This window comes from Callorhinus ursinus, unplaced genomic scaffold (assembly GCF_003265705.2).
Source record: "Callorhinus ursinus isolate GAN/ISIS: 27379988/994484 unplaced genomic scaffold, GSC_fseal_2.0 scaffold10, whole genome shotgun sequence".
NCBI lineage: Eukaryota > Metazoa > Chordata > Mammalia > Carnivora > Otariidae > Callorhinus > Callorhinus ursinus.
In genome coordinates, this window is record NW_027397072.1 from 36,136,775 (window position 1) to 36,164,730 (window position 27,956).

A 27,956-nucleotide genomic window follows, 5' to 3' on the forward strand; every position below is an offset into this window, starting at 1 on the left:
CCTGAGATGTCCCACGTGGTGGGACAGAAGCCCACAGAAGAATCCTTGCCTGGAACGTCCTGCCTCATTTCCTTGACGGTCTTTTCTGAGGGAAAAGGTGGCTTCTAGTCCTTAGGAAACAGGTTTCTGGAGGCCTGGCACAGGCGTCCGGCAGCCTTGCGGTTTTCTGACAGGCCTGACTTGTGGGGAAGCAGGCCACCCCTCCCCCGCCCCCGTTCTCACTGCATAACAATTTTGTAGAGTCAGTCACTTATTTTCCCCACAAATCTACCCTCAAAGTTGCTTTTATGAAGATCTCCCTTGGATCCCAAAACTAGGGAGGAAAGGGAAGGGGGGAGTGGGATGGTGGCGGGGGGGGGGGCAGTCTGGCTCGTCCCTGTCAGCTCCCCCGGGGGAGGGGAGAGCGGATTTGCACCACTGCTCCAAAGCAAAGGTGGAACCATGCCTCAGGAACAAGGTCTGTGGGTCTTCTTCAGATCTGAAGGCATCGACAGCACCATTTTGATTTTAACAAAACAAGAGTGAGGGTTCCCTTAAACCTGCTCCGGGGGAACCTCACTCCTGAGGCAGAATCCCCAAACCGGTGTGACAATGGCAGATCTGGGATTCTCACCTGTGAGGACTTTGGATATCGGTTTTCCAGAAGAGTGAGGTTCCCCGTCAGAACGGACAGTTACTTTCCCAGGCAAAAACCAAACCAACCAAACCAACAAGCAAACAAACCCCCCAGCTTTTTCATATTCGCCATAATGAATTAAAAATGTTCAAACAGAGATGGCAGAGCGCGATTTCATCACTCAGTCTGAGAAGTTGGCCTGTGCAGCCTGTTGATGTTCTTGCTGATCTTCTGTTTGTCATCCACATGGTGAATGTGGAGAGCGACTTTCCGGAGCCCATCATCCCGGTGTTGCTGGAGCGCTTCTCCCCGCGGCCCGGCTCCCTGCCTCTTCAGTGGTAGTAGATGCTGAAGGCGTGGAGGATGTAGAGCAGGGCAGTGATGAAGGCGAAGAACTGGAAGGAGACCGGAGGCCCCTGCATTAGCGCTGGCCAGGGCCGACGGCCGCCCCCACCCCTTCCCTGCAGTCTGGGAGGCCGCATGTCCTGACCCTGCTCCCCCTGCCTGCCCCATGCCCGGCCAGGCAGACACCGCTGGCCCCCCTCTCCACCCTCCTTGATACCTGCCATCCCTGGGCACCCTCCTGGGTTCCCGCTCCGACTCTCCTGGGCACACATGTCCTCCTGAACCTGGGCAGAGAGCAGGCTCGCTCAGTCCCTGCCCCGGGTCCTGTCTCCCTCGCTGTCCCCTTACCCCAGCCAGTCTGGAATCTGATGACTTCCCCGACATGTCCACCTGGTAGCCCAGGACCCTGCATTTGCGCGCCTGCTTGTCAGCTCCTCGTCAATGCTGCGGAGGCCCCTCCAGCTCTCAGTGGTCCAGACTGGACTCCTGAGCTTTCCTCCTTAGCCTCACCAGCTCAGGGGGCTCCAGGACCCCTATCTCATCCCGCTGCCTGACAGAAACCAGCCTGATGCCTCCCTCCCCCCCCCCCCCCCACGTCCACAGCCATCCCCAAACTCGTCTGCGTGTACTGCCTGACCATCCCTTGTCTCGGCCGCCGCCGTCCTTCGCCAAGACCTCTCGTGGACTCGACTTGCCCACTTCTGCTCACTCTCCCCCCCTATCTGTCCCAAGAGGAGGATGTGATTGCGCTGCTCCTGACATACGTTTGAAACTGTGTGAGGAGTCCCTGCTTCTCAGGATAGAGGCCATTGCTCTTAACAGGCCTCCCAGGCCTGGAGGACCATTCCAGCCTCACTTTGCCCCACTGTCCACTCACACCCTGTTCTCATTTATTCGTTCATTTGCTCATTCAACAAATATCTGCCAAGTGCCTGCTATACTTCAAAAGTGACAGTAGCCATAAGAGTGAACAAAACATTCAAAAATTCCTATCCTCACGGTGCTTACATCCTAGCGGCAGAAGCAGAAAGTAAGCAAGATAAACCAATAGAGGCGCAGGTTCGCTGGGGATAAGCGCCCAGGAGAAAAGGCGCCAGAGAGAACACAGGCCTGCTGGGGAGGGGGAAGGGCAAGCCTCCCCGAGAAGGAGAAGGAAACCGGGGCTTTGCCTCCTGGAGCAGGGCTGTCCCTGCCAGGGAGAGGCGAGAGCAGGTGTCCAGTGTTCAGGCGCGGCTGGAGGAGACCAGCGAGGCTGGAGCAGCTGTCGGAGCGGGGGGCGAGCAGGAGGAGAGAGGCCAGAGGGCACCGGGCCAGACCGCGGAAAGGCGGCTGCGTGTGGGTCTTGCTGGAGTCAGGAGTTTAGGGGAGTTAGGATAGTTTGAGGAGGAGGGAAAGGAGGCAGACAGGCTGGAAAGGCCACCCTAGTGCCTGCCTGGCACCCCATTCTTACAGTGGAGAATGGCTCCCCACGCCGCACCCCCCTCCTCCTGCCACCTGATGCTTGCAGGAGCCCCCACACTGACGCGGGACGTGACCTTTCTGGTCCCAGCGACTGGTCGCTGTTGGGCTTACGCCCAGTGCGCGTGTTAGATCCTTTCTGAGAAGTGTTCAAAGGCGCAAGAAGGAAGGTTAGGCCACTACAGAGGAGGAAGCTGCTGGCTGTGAGCAAGCTGTCACATGAGGGCGCCATTCCCCCACGGGAGAAGAGAGGCTGTCAGGAAGGCGGGCACTGGCTGTCTCTGGTCCTAGCGGACCTAAGGTCTTGGCGGTCCTGCTCTCCCTACAACTGGCTGGACCACCTGGCCCTGGATTCCATCAGCCCACAGTTAGCCCTGTGCACTGACGTCACTGACACGAAAGGACCCTGGCACAGTTCGGCCATGCTGAGGAATTTGGGTTCCATTCCACAAGCAGTGGGGGCCATGGAAGAATTTTCAATAGGGGAGAAAGATGCGCTCCAGTTTGTGTTTTCGAAAAGTTCTGAGGGCAGTATAGTGGGCGTACGAGTGAGCAAGGCTGAGGTGGGAAAAGCAGAAAATGAGAGATGACACCTGAACCTGGGCTTGGTACCCTTCGAGCTTGCACACGGCTGTTTACATGTGCATGTGCGCACACACAGACACACACACACACACACACACGGACCCAGATACACACACATAGAGCACATACACACAGACACAGACAGACACACACACCTCCTCCTGTCCTCCGAGGCCCCATCAGCCTGAGGCTCGGGGTCCTCTGTCCGCAGGAGACAGAAGGGAGCCCCTGTGATGTGCTCCCCACCCCGCGACTCTGTGTCCCATCCGGCACTCACCGAGGCTGCGGTGTTGATGAAGTAGTTCTTCAGGTCCTGGGTCTCAGAAACGATGGTGGCGTGTGCCTGCAGGACGGCAGCACTCATGTACAGGATGCCCGTGGTGCCGTGGTACAGGCTGTCCTGGAAAGGCAGAGGGAGGCCACGGCCAGCGTCATGGGGGCACATAAGCAGGTGAACACTTTCCCCTTGGCCTATACAGCCAGGAGGAGTGGGCCAAAGAGACCAGCCTGCTCCCAGCCTCCTGCTTTTTCCTTCTGCAGTGTTTCTGGTGAACTATCGATGCAGTGAACCATAGTGGATTAATAAATGCCAACAGTGATATCAATACGAGCCAGCATTTGGCTGAGCGCTTACTCGTGTCAAGGCTTTCTCACGCACCTCATGTAACCTTGTCAAGAATAGGGTTGGCACTACTTAACGTTAGTGCCATTTTGAGGAAATAGAAGCTCAAGGTTAAGGTCAATGAATAAATAGCCAAGTCAGGATTTAGACCCAGGCCAGACTAACTCCGAGCCTGTGCTCTTAACCATTAGCATTATGAAGACCTGCTATGTGCCGGCCACTGTCCTACAGTATAGGCACACTGCCTCATTTCATTCCCACAGCTAATGTCGTAAGGCTGCTGCCGTTATTAGCAACCCCGACGTGCAGGGGATGGGACTGGGGCTAAGCCAACATGTGGTGGAGTTGGTAGCGTCAGGCTTATCGGACTCTAGATTCCAATGGTTAAGCCTCTCTGCTAAATGCTCAGCAGTGTGCTTTCTTCAACTCGAGAATGTCAGGCAGTCATTAAAAAGGGTTATCAATTCTGGAAGGAATGTCATCATTGGCATTTTGCAAATCGGCATTTTGCAACCCCTAATGAGATATTCGGTTCGGGAAAAACTCATTAGGGGATGAAAAAAAGCATTAGGGAAAAAGTGGCTGGGGGTAAGTCTGTCATGCTGGAAGAGGGGCCACCAGCCACCATGTGTGATGTGACCAGAAACCACTTAATGAAACGCTGTTGCCAGAAAGGTTCACCCATCTTCAATTCAGGGACTTGGAGGAGCAAGTCACATCATACCAGGAAGAAGCTAACAGACAAACCCCAAACATCGGACCTTCTGTAGGACAGCTGACCTGCCTTCTTCAACCAGTCACTGGCAAGAAGAGCCATTCTAGGTTAAAGGTACCCAAGAACCATAACTACCAAGAGCAACACGTGGCCCCTGTGAAGATCCCCATCAAACAGGCCAACAGTAAAAAGCCATTTCAGGTGTAACCAGGTAAATCTGAATATGGCCTGGGTCTTAGATGATACCAAGGAATGATTGTTAATAACTTTATATAAGCGTGATGATGTAAGAAAGTGCGCATATTTTTTTGGAGGCCTACTGAAGTGTGTAGAATGGAATGATATGATGTTTTGGGTTTGCTTTAAAATTCTGTAGGAAAAAAAGGCTAGGTGCAGCAAGTGTGGTAAAATGTTAATAGTACAGGAATCTCAGGGTTGGTTACTTGAGGGTCCATAATATGATGTTCCCTACTTTTGTATATGTTCTTAATTGTTCAATACAGAAACATTTTAAATGGTTATCAAGACGATGTGACATGAAAACAATTTAATGACATAATGTTAATGAAAGAATTGATATCCAAAATTATTGGATCAGTGTGATTATATATACAGTTTACATAAAATTTGCGAGGAATAGAGGAATCACTGTGGGACTGGGGTGATTTCCCCCCCTACTATCATTTCCTTCAATGCTGCTCCAACGATTTAAACATAAATAAAATTTAAAGGGAAATGAGTCAGGATGTGCTTGATATCGAATATGTATATTCCTAACAAGGCAGACAGTGGAGGAATACAATGAAACATTTACTGTGGCAGAGGAGTGCTTTCACTCTGGCTTACTAGTAAACACATTCAGATAAAAAGTCTTGGTTCTGTAGTGGCCCAGCCCTGACAAGGCCTCTGGTCGCTGGTCTCTGGCTCTCCCTCCCCGCCCAGAAGGCCCCTCGTCCTCACAATACCCAGGACAGGCATCAGGAGGAGCCCAAGGGCCTGGGTCCCTCCCTCTGGTTCTTACCAGGACTCTCCAGGACTCGAATCTTTTGTAAAATCCAAACAGGTAAGACATCAGGAACATCAGGGAGATGAGAAACGAGGTGAGCGCCACATACATCACCCATCCTTGCAGCAACGGGTTTGCTACCTGGGTGGCAGCTACCAGGATCCAGACCCAGCACCCAAATAGCTGTAAGAAGAAACCATAAAAGAGCCTTGTGTAGGGCATACTTCGCTTTACAGGGCATCTGTCTTCTCTTCTGTCTGGATAAAAGCTCTTTAGGTGAAGTTAGGTGGGAATCAAGAGGGGAAGGAAGGCTGGCCCTGGGGGAAGAGTAGACTTTTTTTTTTTTTAGAAAATTCAAGTGGTTAACACAGAGCTCACTGACGGAAGGACGGGTAATTTGGCCTGTGGATCGTGTCTTCTTGGCCCAAACGATGTTAGCATATACAGTTTTTTTTTTTTTAAGTGGATTACCTCTCTGTTTATTTATTTTTATTTATTATTATTATTTTTAAAGATTTTATTTATTTATCTGAGAGAGAGAGAGAACATGAGAGGAGAGAGGGTCAGAGGGAGAAGCAGACTCCCCACTGAGCAGGGAGCCCGATGCGGGACTCGATCCCGGGACTCCAGGATCATGACCTGAGCCGAAGGCAGTCGCTTAACCAACTGAGCCACCCAGGCGCCCCTAGCATATACAGTTTTTAGAAACATTTCTGAATAAGTTGCCAACATTTAAAACAGGATATTTCACATGAAAAATTCAGATTTAAGACATTTCTTGAGAAATCCATAGTTCTAGTCACAGTGAACACATTGCCAGGCCAGAGTAGGCTAAAATGAGTTGTGACTGTTTCTTTAAAAAAGGACCCGGCGTCCTCAGTGGACCACCTCCCTTTTACCCCCAACCCCACACCACTGTGTGGCATGTTTTCTGTTGTTCACTTTCACTGTGGAATATTATTTCCTTTCCCTGGCTCCCTTTACCCACTCACAGTGCCTGCTTGGCCCTGTGGGCATTTGGTTTGGCCCCCTGGGTTATAGTACTTGACACCCTGTGGTCAGGTACCAGTTGGGCAATACCATTCCAGTTTAATCACCTCTCAGCCCTGTCCAGCCTTTTATTATTCCCTTGGTGGAGAAACCAAACCTTCTTCTCGTTCTCTCTGGGCTCTGCATTTGTTTGCTTACCCATGCTGGTCAGCCCACGGAAAGAACTAAATGTCCACCAGAAAGCATGTTCAGTTAGAGGCCTGAGGGAGAGGGTCAACTTGAGCACCAAGTGGTTTTGTTGTTGTTGGTTTGTCTCAGACTTTCTAGGCTCCTCTCCTTCCTGGGTTCTCCTTAGGATGTCCTTGTGAGCCTCCTTGGTTCTCCCTCTCCTCATTCCTGTTAAATATGTGCTTCTAAGCACGCTATAGGCTCGCGATCCCAGGCCTTCAGTCCCACACAGCCACTTGCCCGCTTGGATGTCTCTATTTGGATGTTCCACTGCAGGGCCAACCCTGCACTCGCTGGACCTCGGGAGTGAATGCCTTATTAAATTTTGCACCCTGAGCACCACATTTGCCCCCACCCCAGGCCTGGCTTTGCCCCTCAAGCTCCTTAAATCCAACAGATACAAAATCTGAACTCACTGCCACTCCCCAATTTCCTCAGAACCTATTCTCCTCAGCACCTTCTGAGAATGACCCTTCTGAGGGACAGAGTGATGGGATTGGGAATGAGTGTACTGAGACCTTCAAAGATAGGGAATAATGTTCTATTTCTTACACCGCCTAGTGGGTAATTTGTTCTTTTATAAAGCAATAAAATAACTTTGCAAAAAAAAGAATGTGTTGGACTATGAGACAACACTAATAATTTCTTTAGGAAAGGTCGGTTGGTAGTACTCAGTTTGATTTGTCAGAAAACGTTATTTTTCCCCCGACAATTGTTTCCTCTCAGCACTTCTAAGCTACTTTCCCACTGTGTTCTACAACTTTCTATATTAGCCCATTATATTGCAGCTGCCATTTTTGCTGCTGAGAGGGCAGCTCTCCATTGCACAGCAGCTCTTCTGGAGGAATCTGCCTTTGGTACCCGGCTGCTTTGGGAGTCTTCTCTCTGCCTTTGGTGTTCTGCAGTTTGTGCAACAGTTATACAATGGGTTGTTGAGGGACAGAAGCCACCGTCCCCTCAGAACTGGGCTCTTGCATGTCGAGCTCAGTGACAGGCGCTGCTGGTGCTTTCGGGCACCTGCCAAGCATCCTCCCTACCAACACTTGGGACATGCATAAAAATGCTGGCACACTGTCAACACCCAAACAATGCTAGCTCTTAGTGGGAATGGTATTTGGGATTTAGGGGCTGCACCAGAACTTGTAAAATTTTAAGACTCACATTAGACCTCTGAGGGCAGAGAATGCTCTGTGCCGTTCACTGCTGCTATATTCCCGGTGCCTAGCACAGGGCCTAAAACAAAGTGGGTGGGGATGGAGTCAAAGAACATTCTTTAGAGTGAATCAGTGAGGACACTACCACCACCTCACATTCACCAGGTGCTAAAATGCATTCACTCAGATGGCCTCATTTAGTCTCTACGGCAATTCTAACTCCTTGCACTTCCTTTTTTTTAGATTTTATTTATTTATTTGAGAGAGACACACAGCGAGAGAGGGAACACAAGCAGAGGGAGTGGGAGAGGGAGAAGCAGGCTTCCCGCTGAGCAGGGAGCCCGATGTGGGGCTTGATCCCAGGACCCTGGGATCACGACCTGAGCCGAAGGCAGACGCTTAACGACTGAGCCACCCAGGCACCCCTCCCTTGTGCTTTCTGAGACCAGAGAGCTGCCACTTGATTCCTGCCCCTGATTATTGCCAGTTCACCTCTGCTAGACCTGGGGGTGTGTACCAGGGTGCCTCAGGGCCACTGTGCCCGTCAGTGCCTGCGAAGGGGTCCGCCCCTGCCCCCCTCCTACCTTCAGAGGCTGCCCTGGGCAGACATTGCCGAATGCACACTATTTACATGTCGGTGCTAAATTCTCACCAGTGTGTGAGGTGATGCCGTACTGGAGAGGCCTGAGCCTGAGGTCACACAGGACGTGGGGTAGGACAGCTCTGGATCTCTTCTCACATTAGAGTTCGCCCCCGAGGGCAGGGGCCTCTGAGCATTTGGGTATCTACTCAAATTGCATGAGAATCTTCCGAAATGGCTTTAGTGTTGCATAATCAACGTGACACAGAGGAATGTTATTTTTTTATTTCCACACCCTCTACCTTCTGGACAGAAGGAGGGACCAGGGCCAAGGACAAACGCCAGGTAAATTTAAACCCAGTATCTGTTACCTTATTTCTGCCCCAAGAAGTCTAGGTTGGATTCTTTATGGGTAAGGAAGTTTCAAGTAGTTGTCTTTACTTATTTATTTTTTTAACTTATATTTAGCTTTCCAAATTTTCTTGGCAGGCTAAACTGCTCTCTTATTTTAACCTTCAGTTTGTATTTCCCAAGAGCTGGAGATATATTTAGATGTTTGGGGCTGGCCCTCAACCTGGAAGAGTATTTGATTATAGCAAGATATTGGGATGGCGCAGATTCCAAGTACAGCTTTGCTCAGAATCTGTTTCTTACGAATAAACACAGATTATTGTCTGTACGTCTTCCAAAGGCCAACCTGAAATTTGAAGATTTCTCTTAAGGTAGAATGGAGCTTAACATTAAGTTTGGCCACTGATTTTTCCTGGGAGCATGGCGAATAGCTCCCTCGGGTGTAGAGAGCTGGTTAAAGCACAAGAATATAGGAGCGGAGCCACAGCACCTAGCTCGTACTCTGGGAGAAATGCTGATTCCAGGGCCGGGGCAGAGAAGTTGGGCCCGAGCATCTTATCACCCCAGACAGTGAGAAAACTTTCAAAGGCACCTGGGGTTAGGTCGGGACGATTCAGAAGGCTCTTGCTGACCAAAGATGGGACAATATGAGCTTCAAATAAGGGTAACAGCTGTGGATGGAAATATATCAACTAAGTTGGAATCCATGAGTTGAAAATAATACTTTTAAGAAAAGCCCTGTTTGGGTCACTTTGGTGGGGGGGGGTGCTTATTATTTTGGAAGGCAACTGTGCTCATCATTATATCATCAGTGCTTATTAATTTGAAAACTGCTTACCAAGGAAAAGAATCAACAAAAAATATGGCGTAGGGGTAAGGAGACTCTAAGATACATGGATGCCCGAGGCTTTGGCTCAGAGCTGCGCTCTGAGTTCTGTTACTCCTGGGCTCTTTGAGAAATCCCCAAGGTCTGGATCTTGCCCCAGAGAAGCCTGAGCCGGTGAGAGAGGCGGCGTTGTTCAAAGTTCCCCAGAGGGTGCAGTTTGGACTGAGAACCCCTGGAGCCTGTCTCTTCGTTTCCTGTCCCCTCCACCTGTTGATGTGGCTGGGCGCGCAGCACCGTTCCTCCCTCCGGGTTCCAATTCTAGCTCGGCCTGCTGGGCAGATTACTTGACTCATCGGTACCTCCATGCCCTGGTCCATCAAACAGAGGAGCTGGGGAATGCCTCTTTCATCTTGTTCTTGTAAGAACTAGCTAAGTCCTCTGAGCACACAGCGAGTCCAGGGGAACCACTGTTGGCCATGTTAGCCATAACCATTCGGAACGGCACAGAAGACGGGAGAGAATGTTCCCTGAGAAAGACCCAGAGGAGGGAATGTCCAAGGCCAGGCTTCCTGAGGGGGGAAGGGGGAAGGGAAGTTCACTTCTGGGAGAGCTGGGAGACCAATCAGCTGGGTGAGTGAGAGAACATTCAGGGGGCACAGATCCTTTTGGAGGAGTTGATGAAAGTTTTGGTCACCCAGAAAGATGTACCTATGTACATGCGTGATTTCTGTCCACAAATCTGGGGACTCACAGACCCTCAAAGCCCACCTACAGCTCCCAGGTTGAAATCCACTGCCATCTCCAGGTTAAGTAACAGTACCATCAACTGCTGTATTATTTTGACAATATCAATCAAAACATTAAATACACATATTGTTTGATCCAGTAATTTCACTTTTTGGGATCTGTCCTATATATAACGCACAGGAACAAAATGATGAATGTACGAGGTTGTTTATTGGAGCCTTGCTGGTTACAGAAAAGATAAGATACCTCCTAAATGTTCATCCAGAGAGGACCAGTCAAAGCAATTATATCTGCACAATGGAACACTCAGCAGCCTTCAAAAAGAATGAAAAAAACCTTTGTATACCAAATGGAACAAGCTCAAGAACAGTATAAGGCACAGACCAGCATGCCCGTGTGCTATGATTTATGTAGAAAAAGGAGAAAATGTGTGTGTGTGTGTGTGTGTGCGCGCGCGCGCATTTGTTTACAGACACCCAGAATATTTCTGGAAGGAGACCCAATAAACCAATCATGCCTCAGGCTCCCAGGAGAACTGCCTGACAGGGTTTTGAATGTTTAAACTAACCTGAAAAAAACCCCAATATTTATATTTACAAAGAAAGAAAGAAGATGCTGTGCTGGATGATGGAGGCTGGCTTCAAAGGTCAGGACTTTTGAATGGGAGAGACAGGAGAACCACCGGTTCTTTGGGGAGAATGAATCTGTCCACCCAGGTAAGAGCAGCTGGGAGCTGAGGCCTCCAATGCGCAGGGCTGGTGAACGTCATGCCCTGAGAGGTTCTAGAGAAAGGCGCTGCCCTAGAGATGACCCCATGTGAAAGGCGAAGGAGCGTCAAAAGGATGCGAGGTCTCAGATGTGCACGACCCAGGCTCCCGGCCAAGGCAGGGCGGTGTGGACTCGGGCGGGGCAGGTCAGGGACTGTGAGCCAGGGAGGAGCACCAGGGCGATACCCCGGTGGCAGGTTTATCTGCATAGCTGGGCAGTATCTCAGCAATGGTGGGGCTCCCCACCAGCGCTGCCTTCCTCTTTTTGCCACCTGTCTTCATTTTCGGAAAGCGTTGCCTCTCCTTCCCTTCCCTGGAACTTGGGGGAACGCAGGCTCTACCACAAAGCCTCAGAAACTTCAGGCTGGGAGGGAAAGGCCCAAATCAGGACAGTGAGGCCCAGGAGGTCAGCAGTGCCAAGTGATGTTCTGGCCTTGCCCACAGCGAGACCCAGGACTCCCTGAAGACTCCCTCAGGATAAAGTAATCCATAGTGCCCCACATTCAGGAATCCTTGGCCCATGAGGTGTAAGTGCAGGGTCTCTTGGCCATCGTATACCCCGCTTTTAGAAAACTGTATAAAATACAAAGAACAAAATTTACCACCTTAACCATTTTTAGGTGTACAGGTCGGTGGCCTGAAGCGCATTCCCAGCGTTGTGCGGCCGTCACCGCCATTCCTGTCCGGATTGCTTTCCATCTTGCAGAACTGAAAACTCTGTGCCCGTCACACACTAACTCGCCATGTCTCCCCTCCCCGCAGTCCCTGTGCTATTTATTTATTTATTTACTGATTTTTTTACCATTTAGGTTTTTTTAAGTAGGCTCCACACCCAGTGTGGAGCCCAAAGTCGGGCTCGATCTCACAACCCTGAGATCAAGACCTGCGCTGAGATCAAGAGTCGGATGCTTCACCGACTGAGCCGCCCAGGTGCCCCCCGTCCCAATCTCTTTTCTCTCCGAATTTGATCACTCTAAGTACATCATGTGAGTGGAACCGTATAGGATTTGTCTTTTTGAGACTGGCTGATTTCACCGAACCTAATGTCCTCAAGGTTCATCCATGTTGCAGTCCGTGTCAGACTTTCCTTCCTTTTTAAAGACTGAATAATGTTCCGTTACGTGAATATACCACATATATATTTTGCTTATCCATTCATCCGTTGACGGAAGCTTGGGCTGCTTCCACTTTTTGGCTACTGTGAATAGCGCTGCTGTGAACATGGAGGTATGGCTATCTGCTTGACGCACATCCTTTAAAAGGGAGAAATAAGACGAAACCCATCCTGGGACTGTGTTTTGGACCCCATAATTCTGGTGCAAAATACTCCTTCAAACAGATACACCCCGTGTTTGTGCCACTGTGGCTGGAGTGGGTGTCCCTTGGGAGTGTGACGCCGTCAACTCAAAATGCCTCAACTCCACAGTGATTTTAAAATGACTCAAACCAAAACCGCATGGTGGGAGGTAGAGCTATTACTATTTTTCAATTGGAAGATTTTAAATTGGTTGTAAAAATAATTGTCACAGTAAAGGAATTTTTTGTTATGTTACCTTCCCTCCCAAGCCTAGTGCTAATGCATACATATTTTCTATAAAGGCATAAAGTATGATGAACATACATTTTGTACTCTACTTTTAATATTTTGTATTTTGCTCCATGGCTTCATAATAAAATTGAATCTTGTTACTCAAGATAGTTCTAGAGAGTTGGCCTGAACACTGAATCCGTGAACACCGAACCATTGCTCCCAGGGTAAATAGGAGTTAGATTCCTGCAAACCTCTGGCCACAATATTTTCACCAACTGATCAACACATACCTTTATTTTAGGTGTGTTTCTCTTTAAAGACACCTCATGTAATAGATAGTGTTGATTCACTAACCCTGAACTCTTGGCCAACAGCACTATGCGCATATCGAACATGTGTTGTCTCTGAAAGGCCAATCACAGCCTTCCTGAGCTGAAACACTAGACCGAACTTCAGCACTAACTTAGGGGCTATTTTAAGCAGCAAAATCACCAACAAAAAGCACAAAAATACGAAAAGACGTGGCACCAAACTTTGAAAAGGACACTTGTTTGCAGTGCGAGAGCTGAAACAAGAAAGGAGAGTGTTAGCTTGTTCAGCCTCAGGTGGGAACATGCATATCAGACAACCCCAACTTTTTGCTGCTCTGCACACAGAAGTGCTGTGAGTATTGATTTGCGGGTTTCAAATAAATTTTAGTGAATAGGTAAATTTGCAAATACAGCATCCGTGAGTAATGAGGATTGACTGTACCTTTTTTTTAGAAAGAGAGAGAGAGAGCCCGAGTCGGGGCGGAGGGGCAGAGGGAGAGTGAATCTCAAGCAGACTCCCCATGGAGCAAAGAACCCGACTCAGGGCTCGATCCCAGGACCCCAATATCATGACCTGAGCTGAAATCAAGAGTCGAACGCTTAACCGACTGAGCCACCCAGGCGCCCCAAGGATTGATTGTACTTTCAAAGCCATATAATTACATTCCACCAAGTCAATAAATGTCATTTACCCCATTAGGCCCCTGTGCAAGTATGTTGGCTGTCTCCAGCTTTCCCCAACATAGATAATGCCCCAGTAAATAATGGTGCAGAGATGGCTGTCTCCATCTAAATTGTTTCCTTAAATTCCCCAACTGGGCTTACTGGTAGGAGGTGCGGGCAGGAAGGGGATGTAGCTGGTGACTTTCCAACATTAGCTAGGTTCGTCGCATGCCCTAGCTGGGACACTTTGTGACTGCATCCAGCCCTTCCAGGGGGAGGCCTTTGGGGAACCCCTGGGAAGGGGTTCCTTCTGCCTAAGGAGACCCAGATGAGATAGTCCCCATTCTCGCTCTGGCCATTGCTGTGTCTGGTATTAGGCCTGGAGCTATGAAATGGAAGAAGAGAGAGGCGGAGAGCAAAAGCCTGGGCCCTGGGGACACAGCTATGCTGCTGAAGGTAGAGCTGGCGGGTCCCAACTTCCTAGCAGTGACATAGTCCGCCTCCCTTCCGTTCAAGCCAGTTGGAGCCGGCGACTGCCCTTGTCACAGCACTGCTGAGGACCAGCTGGGACCCGGGACCTCACCCTCCCTTCAAACACCTCGCTGGCTCCCGGTGGCCCTCAGACCAAACTCGGGCCACGGCCCAGCAAGCCCAGCCTGCCTCGCCCTCCCTACTCTGGGCCAGTCTCCCTGAGCCCCTAGGCCTGGGGCTTCCCAACGTGGGCTGAGACTCATTCGTGGGTGGTGAAATCCACTTAGTTCGTTACCCACAGCATTAAAAGATTAAGTGAACTAGAGATTACCAAACAGGAGTACACTGCCCATGGGAAAGGGAAACAGTGTCCTGAATCTGCTGTTTCATTACACACATACACACCCGTGTGTACCGGGTTGCCATGAAATCTCTCTCCTCTGTGGGCCACAGTCGGTGTATAGAGACCCATGCTTCAGGACGCCTTCCTTCTTCTAGCCAAGGGCCTCTGCCTGTGCTGGTGTGTGCCCCTGTCCACACGTCCTTTCCTCCACGACACTGTCCCCAGTGGGAGCCCACAGCATGGCTGCGGCTGCAGGAGCCCGTCGGGGACCTGGAGGCCACACTGGGGTCTGCGTGGGCAGCGGGAGCCGGGGAGAGGAAAGGAGCAGAAACGCAACCGACAGGACAGGGGAGGGGCCCTGGGGTGTCCCATTATCTGCAGTGACTGGAACTCAGTGTGGAGGAGCCAGGGCCCTCCCAGCTGGGTGGTGCTGGCCTCCTCTAGGGCACCTCGGGGAGCCAGGCGCTCCTGGGCAGCTCGGAGACCCCAGTGCCCACACGGGTGCTGTCTACAGCCCACGAGGCGGCTCCGGTGCCCGAGTCTGCGGCCTGGCAGCCTGTGAAGCTTCTGAACAGGAATCCTTCCCTCCTTCGTACAGGGGAGGAAAGCTGTTCTGAAAGCCCAAGTGACCTACCCAGAGTTACCCATGGGAGCGGGCCAGGCCTGGATCGGACTCCCGTACCCGCACACATCTAGCATTGTATGGGAGTTCAACGCTCCATAATTTCACCTAGGACACTTCCAAACACTGAGTCACTACATCCTGATTCAGAGTGAGAATTTTCTCTGTGGCTTTAAGGTTAGCAGGAAATTGTGGCCCAGGCCCCCTGGCCTCCGGTGAGGGCCCCTGTCTTATCCGGTCCACTCCAGGAACAATAGTGCAGGCCAGAGCTCCATCCACCACCGCTCCTGGCAGAATGAGTCGTATAAGGAGCCCTTGGTACCCACAAGTGCTCTCAGGACGGGGCTGGCTGCGGGCCAGGGAAAGTCTGGGCCTACCTTGGGGTGTGTGCTCGGGAGGGGCAGGATGCCACAGCCCAGGAGGGGCTGGTGAGTCAGCTGGGCCTCCTTTGCCTTCCTCCCCTCCCTCCGGGTTTCCTCCCCCAGGACCGCGCCCACCCATTCAGACCTCGGCACCCCCACTGACCCAGCTTTTTATTGACTGAGCAGTACAGATTTATAGAAAGTACGATAATAAAAACATTCTTATCCATCCAAAGTCTAAAGAGCTTTTCCTTCTTGTCTCTTAAAATAAAACAAAACAAAACTAAGAATTTTTAGGGCAAAAATTCTTCTACCCTTTTTTTTTTTTTTAATTTGTGCACCGTAGACAAGTTAGAAAGTAGAGATAAAAGATGGAAAAGCAGATAAATGCGTCCCATTCCCCAGTCCCCATGGTGGCCTGGTGGACAGTCCCCCTCCCAGCTTGGTCTCTTTCTCTTTGGCTTCCACTATGATTATTAATCTCATGTCCTTTCACATGTTCCCAGAAAGTCGCTCTATGAGCCCAGGAGTTGGGCTCAGGGGAGGTTCCCCCACCTCCTCCTTCCCTTAGGGAGCAATGGCATGACCAGTGGCCATGATCCTGTTCTTCGTTAGGCACTGAGGACCCAAGGACATCGCCATTCATTCACTCTAGTCCTCATTGACACCAGCTCAGCACCCCCCCACACACACCTGTCTATGACCAGACCTTTGAGGACAGGACCCAGACCAGGATCACCTCCTCCAGGAAGCCATTCTTGACTGCCAAGACCCCAGTGCACCACTGGGTGACCTCCCTCATGGTTATTGTCTCTCTCCACTGCCTCTTCCCCAGGCCCCAAGCTCCTGGATGGACACTGCCCTGTGGTTTTTGTGTCCCCGGTGTAGGGCATGGAGCCTGGCACAAAGCAGGTGCTCTGTACATGCTGCTGACTTGAGGAGGAGGCAGGAGGCGGGCTGCTGGACCCTCCCCTCCCTGGCCGCTCAGTCTCATTTGCCTGGGCCTGATTCCCTTGCGGGTGGCACCAGCTGACACCTTCAGGGCTTGCCACTGTGACCCAACCACAGACTGGCACTGCTGCCAGGAGCCAGGACAGAATGGGGACAAACACCCATCTGTTTCATCCCCACCCATTTCCTGCTTCATTACCTCCCAGGCTCTAGAAATTCTCCAGATCGGCAGCATCTTCCCTCAGAGAGTGAGAGGATTTCCTGGGAGGTTTTTCTACCGCTCTGCCTTCTCCCCCAGCACGTAGGAAGGACTAGACAAACGTGCTGTCAGAGAGGATGATGTTCAACTAGACATACCACCCCCTCCCACACCCATCCAGCATCCCCTGGGCAGAGAGAGGGTGCAGCTGGGCATGGTGGCAGGGGTGGGCTAGGAGCAGCTCGGAGGCAGAAAAGCAAAGCTCGGAGAATCCCTCCACGGGGAGGAGCTGAGGCGGGCTCCCTCGACATAGGTCAGAAGACTCTGGGGTCCTGAACCTATGACATCTGGCCCCACTTTCTGACACACCTGGGACCTTCTAGGTATAGTTTGAGGCAGGAGGGTGGGGACTGTGCTTCAAGAAGCTGTGGAACCTGGGTATAGGGCCAGGCCTATACCAGAGCGGACATCTACTCTGGCTGAGACAGGAAAGATCTGACCAAATGGTGACATCTGAGGGGCAGGGCTGTCTCGCAGGGATGGGAGGATGCGAGGGAGGGGCTGGGAGAGACGAGAGGGGTAAAGGCCAGGGAACCTGGGTGGGGCTCCTCCACCCCTCCCTACTCTGAACTGCTTCCTGCTGCTTGCCAAGCTGGACAACACTCCAGAAACTTCTGCCTCCCACAGATCTGCCTTGCCCCAGGGGAAAGTTCTCTAGGCAAAAGCTCCTGGAAGGGTGCTGGCAGCAGATGGGGCACTTCTTACCTGTGAGACTGCTTATCTGGGGCTCCCTGCATTCCAGCAGGTCAGAATGTGCCAGGCTCCTCCCTGCTACCCAGGGAGGACCTGGGTTATTTCCTTCGGAGCACCTGTTAGTTAAGTGAAATTCTCCTGGTGGGCTGACCTCCCAGCAGCAGCTGCGTGCCTGCCTTCTTGGAACTGAGAGAGGCCACCGGTTCAGAGAAAGCTGCGTGTGGTTTGGCCAGATGGTCAGGCGAAGGGAAGGACCAGAAGTCCAGACTCAGGCAGAGGGGAGTGTGCAGATGGGGACTGTGCCAGGTAGTTGCCAGGGTCTCGCAGCTCCAGCCCACCCTCCTATGGTCTGGTCTGCTCTGTGACAGGGGCTGGAGCTCTGTAAGCCACAATGCCCAGCTCCCTTAGAAGCTGGATTTCTGCTAGGATCTGGCAATGGTGGGGGGGCCTGGAATGGGAGGAGAGTGGCGGGGGCTTCCTATTGGCTGGTCCACTCCAGCAGCAGCAGAACTTCGCTCCAGCCCCAAGGGCCTGTCTCCCCCCACTGCTGTGTCCACTGCCTCAGAGCACCCCTCCTCAGGGGCCAGAGACGCAGCAGGCCGGTCTTCCTGCGGAGGCCCGAGCACTGGCCGCCCTCCCCGGACCCCAGCCACTTCATGTGCTTCTTCTCTGGCCGCTTCAGCATCTCCTTTTCAGCTTGGTGGGCTTCTCAACAGTGGCAGAAACAAGTCCCCATACAGCATCCCCTCCCGTGCCCTGACAGCACCCTGACGGTGCAGCTCCATCCGCCGCTCTCCTGGGCTAGTCTCCCACTGCCCCATGAGGCGTCACTCTCCAGAAGGCAGGGCTGGTGTCTGTCTGCCTTCCCCGTCTTTATAGCCCCCATGCTTGGCACAGAGTCGGAGCTCAGGAAGTACTTGCTGAGGGAATGCATAGGATTAAAACATGGCTGTCTCCTCTTTCCTTGCAGCCGGATTTCTTCCATCTGTTATCCTCCTGGTCAGAGGAAGTGCTCGTCTGAACAAGCACACTTCTAATCCCTCAGTCCAAACCCTTCAAGAAGGCCAAGACCCCGCCTCCAGTAAGCTTATCCTGACAACTCCCGAGCTTCCAGGGCCTTTGGCAGTTGGGGTGTGCACCCTGGCTTTTCACTCTTTCCTATCTTGGGGTGTTCTCCATGTGCTCAGGCGCCACTCTTTTTAAGACAGGGTTCCTGATTTACATTATCCCCCTTCTTAAGACCTTCTCACTCTTGTGGCTCCGGAGAGTAGAGCACGGGGCTAGAGCCGTGAGAGCATCCCAGTGAATACCTGTTGGTTCACAGTTGGAAGTTGCTCCCAGGAGACCCACACTTTCTAAGAAGAGGTCTAGACGACCAACAACAATAAAATACACGGGCTCACATTTCTAGAACGGTTGCGATGTGCTGTCGTCTCCTGGGAATGTCCTTGTTGAACCCCCAGAGCTGTCTTATGAGATCTTTACTGTTACTCTCTCCACTGCTGAGGCTCGGAGTGGTTAAGGAATCTGCCCAAGTTCTCACTGGGATGACACAGCACAGTCAGGCTCTTGACCCTGTACCAACTGATTCTACGTTACTGAACCTGAGCACACTGGGGGCCTTGAGAGTAAGGGTGGGACTGGTGCAGGGAGGCCAAAGTGGGTCCAGGCAATGTAGGGAGGTTGACAGCGACTGCTTCGCACATTGCCCCTCCCATCCTTCCCTCCCAGGGCCTTGCTCCTCCCCGGCCCCTCGCTCTACAATCTTCCTTCCCTGTCCCCTGCTCTCCCTTCCAGGGAACATCCTGGGGCATGAGGGTGGGAATCAGTGGTACCCTGAGCATGGAGATCGTGAGCTCCCTCATCCTGCAGGAGCAGGGTGGGGGGAAGCCGCATGGTGGTGAGGTGGGGGGTGAAGGGAGGGACAGAAGCAACAAAGATGAAGTAAAAAGGGTAAACTGAATTAACTTTTGGGTAAATATTCCCCACCATCCCGAGATCATGACCTGAGCCAAAATCAAGAGTCGGACACTTAACCGGACTGAGCCGCCCAGGTGCCCCTCAGACAGGCTTTTACATATAAACAGAGTAGTAGAAGAAGCAGGCTGAAAATCAGGGGAAGCTGGGGATTTAAGTAAAATATAAAGGTGAGCTTCCCCAGCTGAAAGATTCTGGAATGAGCTTCTAGGGGAATCAGAGTATTTCCCTCTGGCCACCGTGCAAGAGAGTTAAGAAGCTGAGAACATCAAGCACCAGAGTGTCTGAATTGTTTCACCTTTTAACTGGCTGACTAGAAATCTTCTTAGCTGTTTCTTTTTAATTAAACATTGAATCAATTAAGTTAACTAATGAAGAGATTAAAGTCAAAAGACATCTTGGACTCTGTTTCATAGAGCACTCCCCAGGGCATAGTCGCCTGGGTCAGCTCTCAGCATCGTGTTGATGAGTCAACTCACACCACACAGGCCATCACCATCCCCTAGCCACCCGCACCACTGTGTGCTCTGGAGAGCTGGCCTGGGGGTGGGGGGCGGGGTGTGCGGTGCTGGGAGTCACGTGGTCCCCAGCCCCGCCCAGCACTAGCACCAGCACCAGCAGGCTCTCACAATCTCTGAATGAAAAGACAGACGGAAGACACCATGTCTGTTCTCACCTTAAAATGCACTGTTCCACACCTGGAGATTACATTTTGAAATTAATACCATTTTCAAGTGAGAAATCTAAACTCAACAGTAAACCGAGCGAAATACGGATTTTAGTGTTAAAATCTCAGAAAGTCTCCTCCATTGCTGGTAGGAATGTAAAATGGTACAGGCACTCTGGAAATAAAACGTGAGCATACACTTATTATACAACCCAACAATCACACTCGGGCATTCTCCCAGAGGGGTGAAAATAATACCCACACTGAAGCCTGTATGTGAACGTTCATACGGCTTTATTCAGAAGAGCTAAAAACTATAAGCAATTACAGTGTGTCTCAACGGGTCATTGGTGAAACAAGCTACGGTACATCCATGCCATGGAAATACTACACAGCAATCAAAGGAACTACTGACACACACACAACTTGGGTGGACGTCAAGGGCGTTATGCTGTGTGCAAGAGGCCAATCTCAAAAGGCCACATACTCTATGACTCTATTTATTTATATAACTTTTTTAAAAAAGATGTACTTATTTATTTTAGAGAGAGAAATAGCAAGCATGAGCAGGGGGAGGGGCAGAGGGAGCGGGAGAGAGAATCTCAAGCAGACTGAATTGAGCACGGAGCCCGACGTGGGGCTTGATCTCACCACCCTGAGATCATGACTTGATCCGAAACCAAGAGTCAGATGCTTAACCGACTGAGCCACCCAGGCGCCCATATTTATATAACTTGAAATAACAAAATTATAGAGATGAAATTAGTGGCTTCCAGGGGTTCTGGAGGGGATGAGGGAAGACTGGGTGGGGGTTGGGTGACTGTAAAAAGGAAGCAGGTGGAAGATCTCTGTGGTGCTGGAACGGTTTTCCTGATTGTGGTGGTGACATGAAACTACAGGTGTGAGAAGATGACATAGAAGGGTGGACATACTTGACCAACATTGCTTACTCGGTTTTGATGGGACTAGCATTATGAAATCACTGGGGGAAGCTGGGGGAAGGCTATGGGAGACCTCTCTGAACTATATTTGCAACTGCCTACGAATCTCTAATTACCGCAAAATAAATGGTTTTTTTTTTTTTAATGTGCATTTTAATGTTTAAGAGTCTAAAATAAAGCAACCTAGGCAAAGATCTGTACGAGCAGGGTCCAGGGAACATGCAGATCCTCTTGCCACCCTAGTTTGTCACTGTCATTACTGCACAAGAGCCTGAGACAGTCACCTGCTGCTGTCCAGACCTCACTGTGGGTGCTGGGCAAACAGTGGCTGGACGGAAGTGAGCCTGCAGACACCACTTATGTCCACCCCGGGCCACTCCTGTGGTCACAGACCACATCTGAATCCAGGTATGGAGTTCACTTGCTAACTGCCCCTTTTTGCTGGCCTGAGCTCCTGGTTTCAGAATCCACTCTCTGGACTCATGTCCTTAGAAAAGCATATGGCTGTCTATGATGACTTAGGCCACCAGACTGAGAATCTGCTGGGATCCCAAGGCCTGTTGCTCTGTGGTCAGCCCCAGTGTGAGGCAGCAGGCAGCATGCCCAGGTGACTAGGGACAGAGGGGTTTCTGGTGGGCTGATTCTCACCCTTCACTCCAGCCCAGCATATCTTCCGCTCAGTGGGATCAGAATCAACCAACCAACTTGATATTCTCCCTCCTCTCCCGTTTACCTCCCATCCCTGGCCCCAGATATGAGGCAGGCACGCTTGATTCTACAGTCTGTGCTAGGAACACTCACTTAAGGAAAAGATGGTGCAAAATAGCATGTACAGAATAACCCCATTAAATACTTAACATATGTGTGTATATATGCATATGCATATGGATTAAATTTATTATTATCCATACATATGGATCATATTTATTTCTATATTTTCTAAGTATTCCACAATGAATAAGGATAACTTGTGAATTAAAACTGAAGTTGTAGGGGCGCCTGGGTGGTGCAGTCGGTTAAGCGCCCCACTCTTGATTTCAGCTCAGGTCGTGATCTTGGGGTCCTGGAATCGAGCCCCACGTCAGGCTCCCTGCTCAGCATGGGGTCTGCTTGAGAGTCTCTCTCCCTCTCTCTCTGTCCCTCCCACTCATGCTCTCTCTCTCTTTCTCAAATAAAATAAATCTTTTTTTTTTTTAAAAACCTAAAATTGTAAATAAGGAAACATCAGACAAGGCCAAATGAAAGGACATTTACAAAATAACTGATCGCTGTTCTTCAGAAGTATGAAGACAGACTGAAGGAGACAGAGGAGGTAAGACACCCAAATGCAACGCCAAATCCTGGACAGGAACCTGGACCAGAAAAATGACATGAGTGGGGGAAATCAGCACAATTTGAATGATGTTTATTAGAACAGTTGATCAATGAAAGTATCCGTGCTAATTTCCTGATTTTTATAGGTGTATTACGTAAGATGTGGACTTTAAGGGAAGCCGAGTAAAGAGTGTACGGGAACGCTCTGTCCTATTCACACAGCTTTGCTATAAATCTAAAATTACTTCAAAAGAAAAATAAATGAGTACAATTGAGCCAATGACAACATCCCACCCCCTAGAGATACTTAAGGCCCCAGCCTAAGCCTACAGGAGCCCAGCCTCGTGGGGCTGGATGCATGCGATGGCCCCTATCACGACAAAGTGCCCCCAGGGGGTTTCCTGGCTCTGTAAGCCCCTTCCCTCCAGCCTCCTGCCTGCTGGGCTCTCCTGGACTCCAGGCCTTCCCTGTTCTTGGCCCCCAGCCTGGAAATCCAGCCTGTCCTTTGAGGTCCAGCCCCAAAATTGATGCCTCCGTGGTAGGTCTGGACCCCTCCCTGACTTGACAAGGTCAGACCATCTCTCCTTGCTGATGCCACAGCCCAGGACAGTCACCGCCTCAAGCATAGGCTGACTGTGGAGGAGTGCTCGGGAATCTTTCTCCAGCAGACGGGGCACCTGGGAAGGCAGGACCCTCTACCAGGGGCTTGCAAGATTGACATAAAGCATGTGCTCGGTACAGAGTGGTGGCAAGAACCACAATCCTGGCAATTCATGTGGTTGTTCTGAGGTGAGGGACACGCCCGGGTCCGGGCACAGAGAACTTGCAAGAGCACTAAAATGTCATCAGCCTGGCAGGATGCCCATGCTTATGTTCCCCCACCTGCCCCCAGGGGGCAGGCCTGGCAGAAACCTGCCTCTTGGGTGGGGTTTCAGCTGGAGCCGCCCAAATGCTGGGCCCACCCTGCCTGGCTTCCTTTCTTGGTGCCATCAATGGGTGCGCTTTAACCAGTTTGCCACAGGGTCACTTGCTCAGGCCCAGCCTTCGGGCAAATGACGAGAGAGGGCCGGTCAGGTCTGATTGAAAGCTGGAACCACCTTCCCCTCCCTGGCCCGGGGTCAGCACTGCCAAATTCAGAGCTGTTAAGAAAGTGTTACCCACAAGCTAGATATTTTAGGACGTGTTCAAAACACGAAATAAACTCCTTTGCCCTGAATGGTTCACCAGATTTCGGTGTCCCCATGAGCAGAAAGGGGATGGTGGCAGCTGGCTCAGATGGGCACTGTGTCTACAGGGCTCTGCAGACTGCAACATGTGAGCCACCCCCGGCCCCTGGCAGGGGTTCGAGCCGCAATCCAGCTGCAGGGCATCTCAGAGAGTGTAACGCAGTCACAGGTCCCTGTGTGCAACCAGGGCGGCTCACACAACTGTTTTATGGCAGATGTCACGAGCTACCTCTTGCACAGAGTCTACAAGTCAAAGTTTAAAGTCAGCTGACATGACAGTTAATACTAGAAGACCTCCTCTCAGAAGGAAAGACAGAGTCCCCCCCACCCAACCGTTTTGAACTTTAGAAAAGCAGAAACAAGCAAGTAGTTGGAGAAAAGAAACCATATAAAAGTCCATTTCCAGGGCACCTGGGTGGCTCAGTTGGTTAAGCGACTGCCTTCGGCTCAGGTCATGATCCTGGAGTCCCGGGATCGAGTCCCGCATCGGCTCCCTGCTCAGCGGGGAGTCTGCTTCTCCCTCTGACCTTCTTCCCTCTTGTGCTCTCTATCTCTCATTCTCTCTCTCAAATAAATAAATAAAATCTTTAAAAAAAATAAAAGTCCATTTCCAGCATCTTCCTGAGGACCCAGGATATTTTAGCAGCATTCCCCCCGCCACCCTTCACCACCCCTCCGATCACCAGGTGGCCTGCCTGTCACCCACGGCGGGTGGGTTTGTTTTGGAAGGAGGAAACCCACCCATACTGCATAAGTTGGGAGGAGGAGCACAGGGAGGGATTAGGGATCATCCCAGCTGAGTCTGAGAGGTGGGGGAGATGGGAGACCCACAGCCGCTCCGGCCCCTGCCGCCGCCCCCCCCAGGAGTGCCGGCTTCTCCTGAGCCCTCCCCTTCTGCAGGTGTCCCACGCTGCAGCACTCACCAGCTCGGGCAAGAAGAAGGCGTAGGGGATGGTGAAGAACAGCAGGACCCCCAGGGGCACTTCGGGCGGGGCGTAGCTGGTGGCGGGCGGCAGGTCCGGGGAGGCCATCTCTAGCCCAATGCCTGGTGCCCTTGGCTCCGCAGCGGCTCGCCCGTGCCGGCCCAGTCAAATATCACCTCCTGCCTGACACACCCATCAGACGTCGCCTGGGAGGGAAAAAAAAAAAAAACGTTCCAGCCGAGCAGGTCCTTCCACTGCTCTGGCCAAAAGCCTCCCCAGTGAAATGCAAATGTGGATTCGGCTTTGCATCAGATGGGCCTCGGCTCCCTGGGGCAGAGCCGCTGGGCACACTGAGGCACGGAAGGCAGAGACTCTCTTCCTACACTTAACCTTCCTCAGGAATTTTGAATCCGGGAGCATATTAACTCCAGGGGATACCAGCTACAGCCACCACCCTTCGACCGTGTGGCCAGAGTCTAGGCGAAGTCTTGCTCTGACCAGGACTGTTTATTAAGGGCCGACTATGAGCGAAACAATCTGCAGGCTCCCCACAGCCATGCTCACAGCTATACCATCTCTTTCCGAAGTGAGGAGGCTGAGAATCTGTTAGGTTAAGTTAAGGACACAGAGCTGGTCATGAATGATGTTGGGTCTTCTATCCGTCCGCCCCTGCTGCCTGGGTCCCTCCTTCTCCATTCCTGGGGGCCACCCTCCGTCTCAGAGGGGGAGAAGCTGTCCTCACTTCCAGCTCCAGTCCCCAGGAAATTGGCATTTCCTTCTCTCCTTGCATCCCCTTCCCCACCCTCCTCCCTTCTCTGCTCACATAGCCGGTGGTGGAGTTCTCCCTCTCTAGAAGTCGGCCCCATCAGGCACCTGAGAAGGGCTCAGTTGGCTGGGTGCAGCCCCAAGTTTGAGCCTTCCTCCTTCCCTGCCACAGCCCTCACTGAGTGTCGCCAGGCGCTGGGCTTGGGGCCAGGCAGTTCCTTCCTGCCTCCCGCCCACCCACTGGCCAATCAGGGGGGCTGTGACCCAGTGGTCAAGCAACTCCTCTCACTCTAAAGATAGGTCCTGGAGACTTGAGTCCTTTTTCTTCTCTACCTTAGAGTCAACCACGTGGGGAAAGGCCTGGATCCCCAGAGTCTGCTCAGGGTGCTTGGGGTTGGGGTCCTTTCTCCCTGCCCTCAACGGTCAACCTCAGCCCCATGGGGTCAACCTTGGGGAGCTGCTCCCTGGTGAGGAGGGGATGTGGGAAGGATCGCCTTGTGCGCTGGGGTAATTAGCGTCTTCCACAAGAGGCCAGTATCTGTTCATCAGCAAGAGCAGTGCATTCTAGAGCCTGCCCTCCTGGGCACAGGTCAGTGGAACAGGCAGCTGGGCCTTTGCCTGGTCTGGGGCTAGGTGGCGAAGAGGGGGGTTTTGGACAAGTGAAGCCCAAAGCAAAGCACTGAAAGGGGAGGCAAAGAGCACACTGACTAAACCTCAAGCCAGCCTGGTCATTCCCTTCCCCCAGGCCTGCTGAGACCTAGGGAGAGAGTGAGGCCCTCATTCTACCTGTCATCTGGCCCCACCTCGTTTGCAAGATGAATTCAAGCTAAGCGGGCATTGCCTCAGGAATCTCACCTCTTGCCACCTCTCCTGCAGGTTGTGAATAAGCCCTGTGACACTCTTATGGCCTGTAGGATACTTGGACTTGACCACCGACAACATGGCATCATGGGAGCAGCTTAGGGAAAGCAAGAAGGAAAACACGGTCCTTATGCTCATTTCTCATCTATGAAGCAGTGGTAATAATAGAAACTGGAGCCCTTAGAGGTTGACAGAGCCTGAGCCACTTCTACCTCCTGAGGCAGTTAGTGTACTAAGAAATGAAGATGGGGGCTCCTAGGTGGCCCAGTCGGTTGAGCGACCGACTCTTGATTTCAGCTCAGGTCATGATCCCAGGGTCTGAGATGGAGCCTCGAATCAGGCTCTAGGCTGAGCGTGGATCCTGCTTGGGATTCTCTCTCTCCCTATCTCTGCCCCTCCTCCCCTCTGCTCACATGCGCTCTCTCTAAAAAAAGGAAAAAAGAAAAAGAAAAAAGAAATGAAGATGTGACAAAACATGGTTACAAAACTTTGGCATATTTTAAACATTTTACATTTAACCAAGTGATGTTATATCATATGTGACAAGGTATAGCACACTCCACTGAGGCAGTTGATAAGAAAGCTACAAGATTCATAATGCACCACAGGGAGTGAGATCCCAGCAGGGACAGAAGTTTAGAGCTGTAAGAACAGCTTCTACTTGGAAGAAATAGAAAAAAGCTCACCGGTTCCTGAAATGATTCTGACTTTTGTATCATATTCCTGGAGGAGGTGTCGCAAAACCCTCCACAACGCACTCCCGACGGCCGGCCCGCTGAAATGTCAGAAGGAGCCAATATCCCGGATGCATCTGGTCTGCTTGAATATCTTAATGGATGGCTTCAGATAATCAGACCGCGTGATCAGCACGATGCCCCCGCAGCATCTGACCTGCCGCGGAGGATGCAAGGAAGGGAGATTACTCTTGGGCAGTGTCTTCTTCCCCACTGCTGGTTTTGTTTTTTTTCTTTCTTCTTCTTCTTTCTTTTTGGATCACTTTTTATTCTTTTACCTTACATCCCAGAACACTTCTTACCAACACAACTGTTAAACATTCTATATAAAAAGTTGTATTATCTGAGAATGTATTAGGAAATAAGTCTTTACTTTTCACAGAAAATCTTAAAGAAAAATGAACAAAGGGACGCCTTTGCCATGCTTTCTGTCCCATACAGCAGATTTAAGTTTTGTGCAAGAATATATTTTTTAAGTAAAAATAAAATTGCAATGCATTGCAAGGAGAGGCATCTCTGGGGCTATGGGTATAAAAGCAATTGAAGACAAGGTCAGAAGCCTGGGGTGAGGCCTTGGGGAATGCCAGACCCAGGAGAGGGGTCTTCCAGACTCTTCTACAAAGGGCCTGCTGGTTTTCACCTCCTGGATGGAGAATTGGAGTTAATCTTGAAAATCGTGCACCAGTACTCAATGCTGCTGATTCCTGTTACCTTTGTGTCCACACTCTCCTTTGTTCATGAGGGTGGGTTAAATGGGATAATCCATACTGAAAGCATTTAGGACAGTTTTGGCATATGGCAGATGCTTAAGAAGCACTCGCTTATTTATCTAATTCTTATCCTGAAATCACTTCTCTTCTGGCCTTCTTTCCTTTCCACAACAGAATCTCCCCTGGTCATATTTCCATTCTGACTTTTAAAAATAGTCTCAAAATTGTTTTTATTGGTGCATAATACACTTACAGAAAAAGTGCACAAAACATGCAGACCAAGAAACTGCCACCCAGGCATAGAATGTTACCAGACTCTCAGTCATTTCTCCCACCCTCCTCCCTAATACCTGCTCTCAGGCCGCCCTAACCCCATAGGCTGGTTTTGCCTGTTTTTGAATGGATTCCTTTGTGGCTGGCTTCTTTCACCCAACATGAGGTCTGTGAAACTCATCCATGTCACTGGGTGTTGCTGTAGCTCACCTGCCGCTGCATGGTGTTCCACTCCATGAATATGCCACACTTCATCAGTCTATTGTTTCTGGACATTTGAGTTCTTTCAATTGCGGTTATAATTAAGAACAATACTATGAACATTCTAGAACATGTCTTTGGAGCATCTGTGCACTTTTTTTTTAAAGA

The 27,956-nt window shown here is 51.0% G+C and overlaps 1 protein-coding gene across 3 annotated transcripts; it reads right to left on the reverse strand.

The window, feature by feature from the left end:
• On the reverse strand, nucleotides 1-26,675 carry MALL (mal, T cell differentiation protein like). Of its 3 annotated transcripts, none has more exons than XM_073896845.1 (5): nucleotides 26,557-26,675; nucleotides 24,245-24,450; nucleotides 5,363-5,530; nucleotides 3,282-3,404; nucleotides 1-1,011 (listed from the first exon to the last, which is right to left on the reverse strand). In XM_073896845.1, exons 2-5 carry the CDS (start codon nucleotides 24,350-24,352, stop codon nucleotides 949-951), a joined length of 462 nt encoding a protein of 153 aa, XP_073752946.1. In that variant the 5' UTR covers nucleotides 24,353-24,450; nucleotides 26,557-26,675; the 3' UTR covers nucleotides 1-948. The 3 variants fall into 3 exon arrangements, with proteins under 3 accessions (XP_073752946.1, XP_025723400.1, XP_073752945.1); XM_025867615.2 differs by lacking the exon at nucleotides 26,557-26,675 and adding an exon at nucleotides 25,118-25,183; XM_073896844.1 differs by lacking the exon at nucleotides 26,557-26,675 and adding an exon at nucleotides 25,068-25,175.
• Nucleotides 26,676-27,956: the final 1,281 nt, after the last annotated feature.

Excerpts from the sequence above, each read along its gene's own strand:
- MALL (XM_073896845.1), bottom strand. The coding sequence starts at position 24,352 with ATGGCCTCCCCGGACCTGCCGCCCGCCACCAGCTACGCCCCGCCCGAA. Across the intron at positions 5,531-24,244 it reads CCTTCTTCTTGCCCGAGCTG|CTATTTGGGTGCTGGGTCTG; the intron begins GTGAGTGCTGCA and ends TTCTTCTTACAG. Across the intron at positions 1,012-3,281 it reads TCATCAACACCGCAGCCTCG|TTCTTCGCCTTCATCACTGC; the intron begins GTGAGTGCCGGA and ends GTCTCCTTCCAG.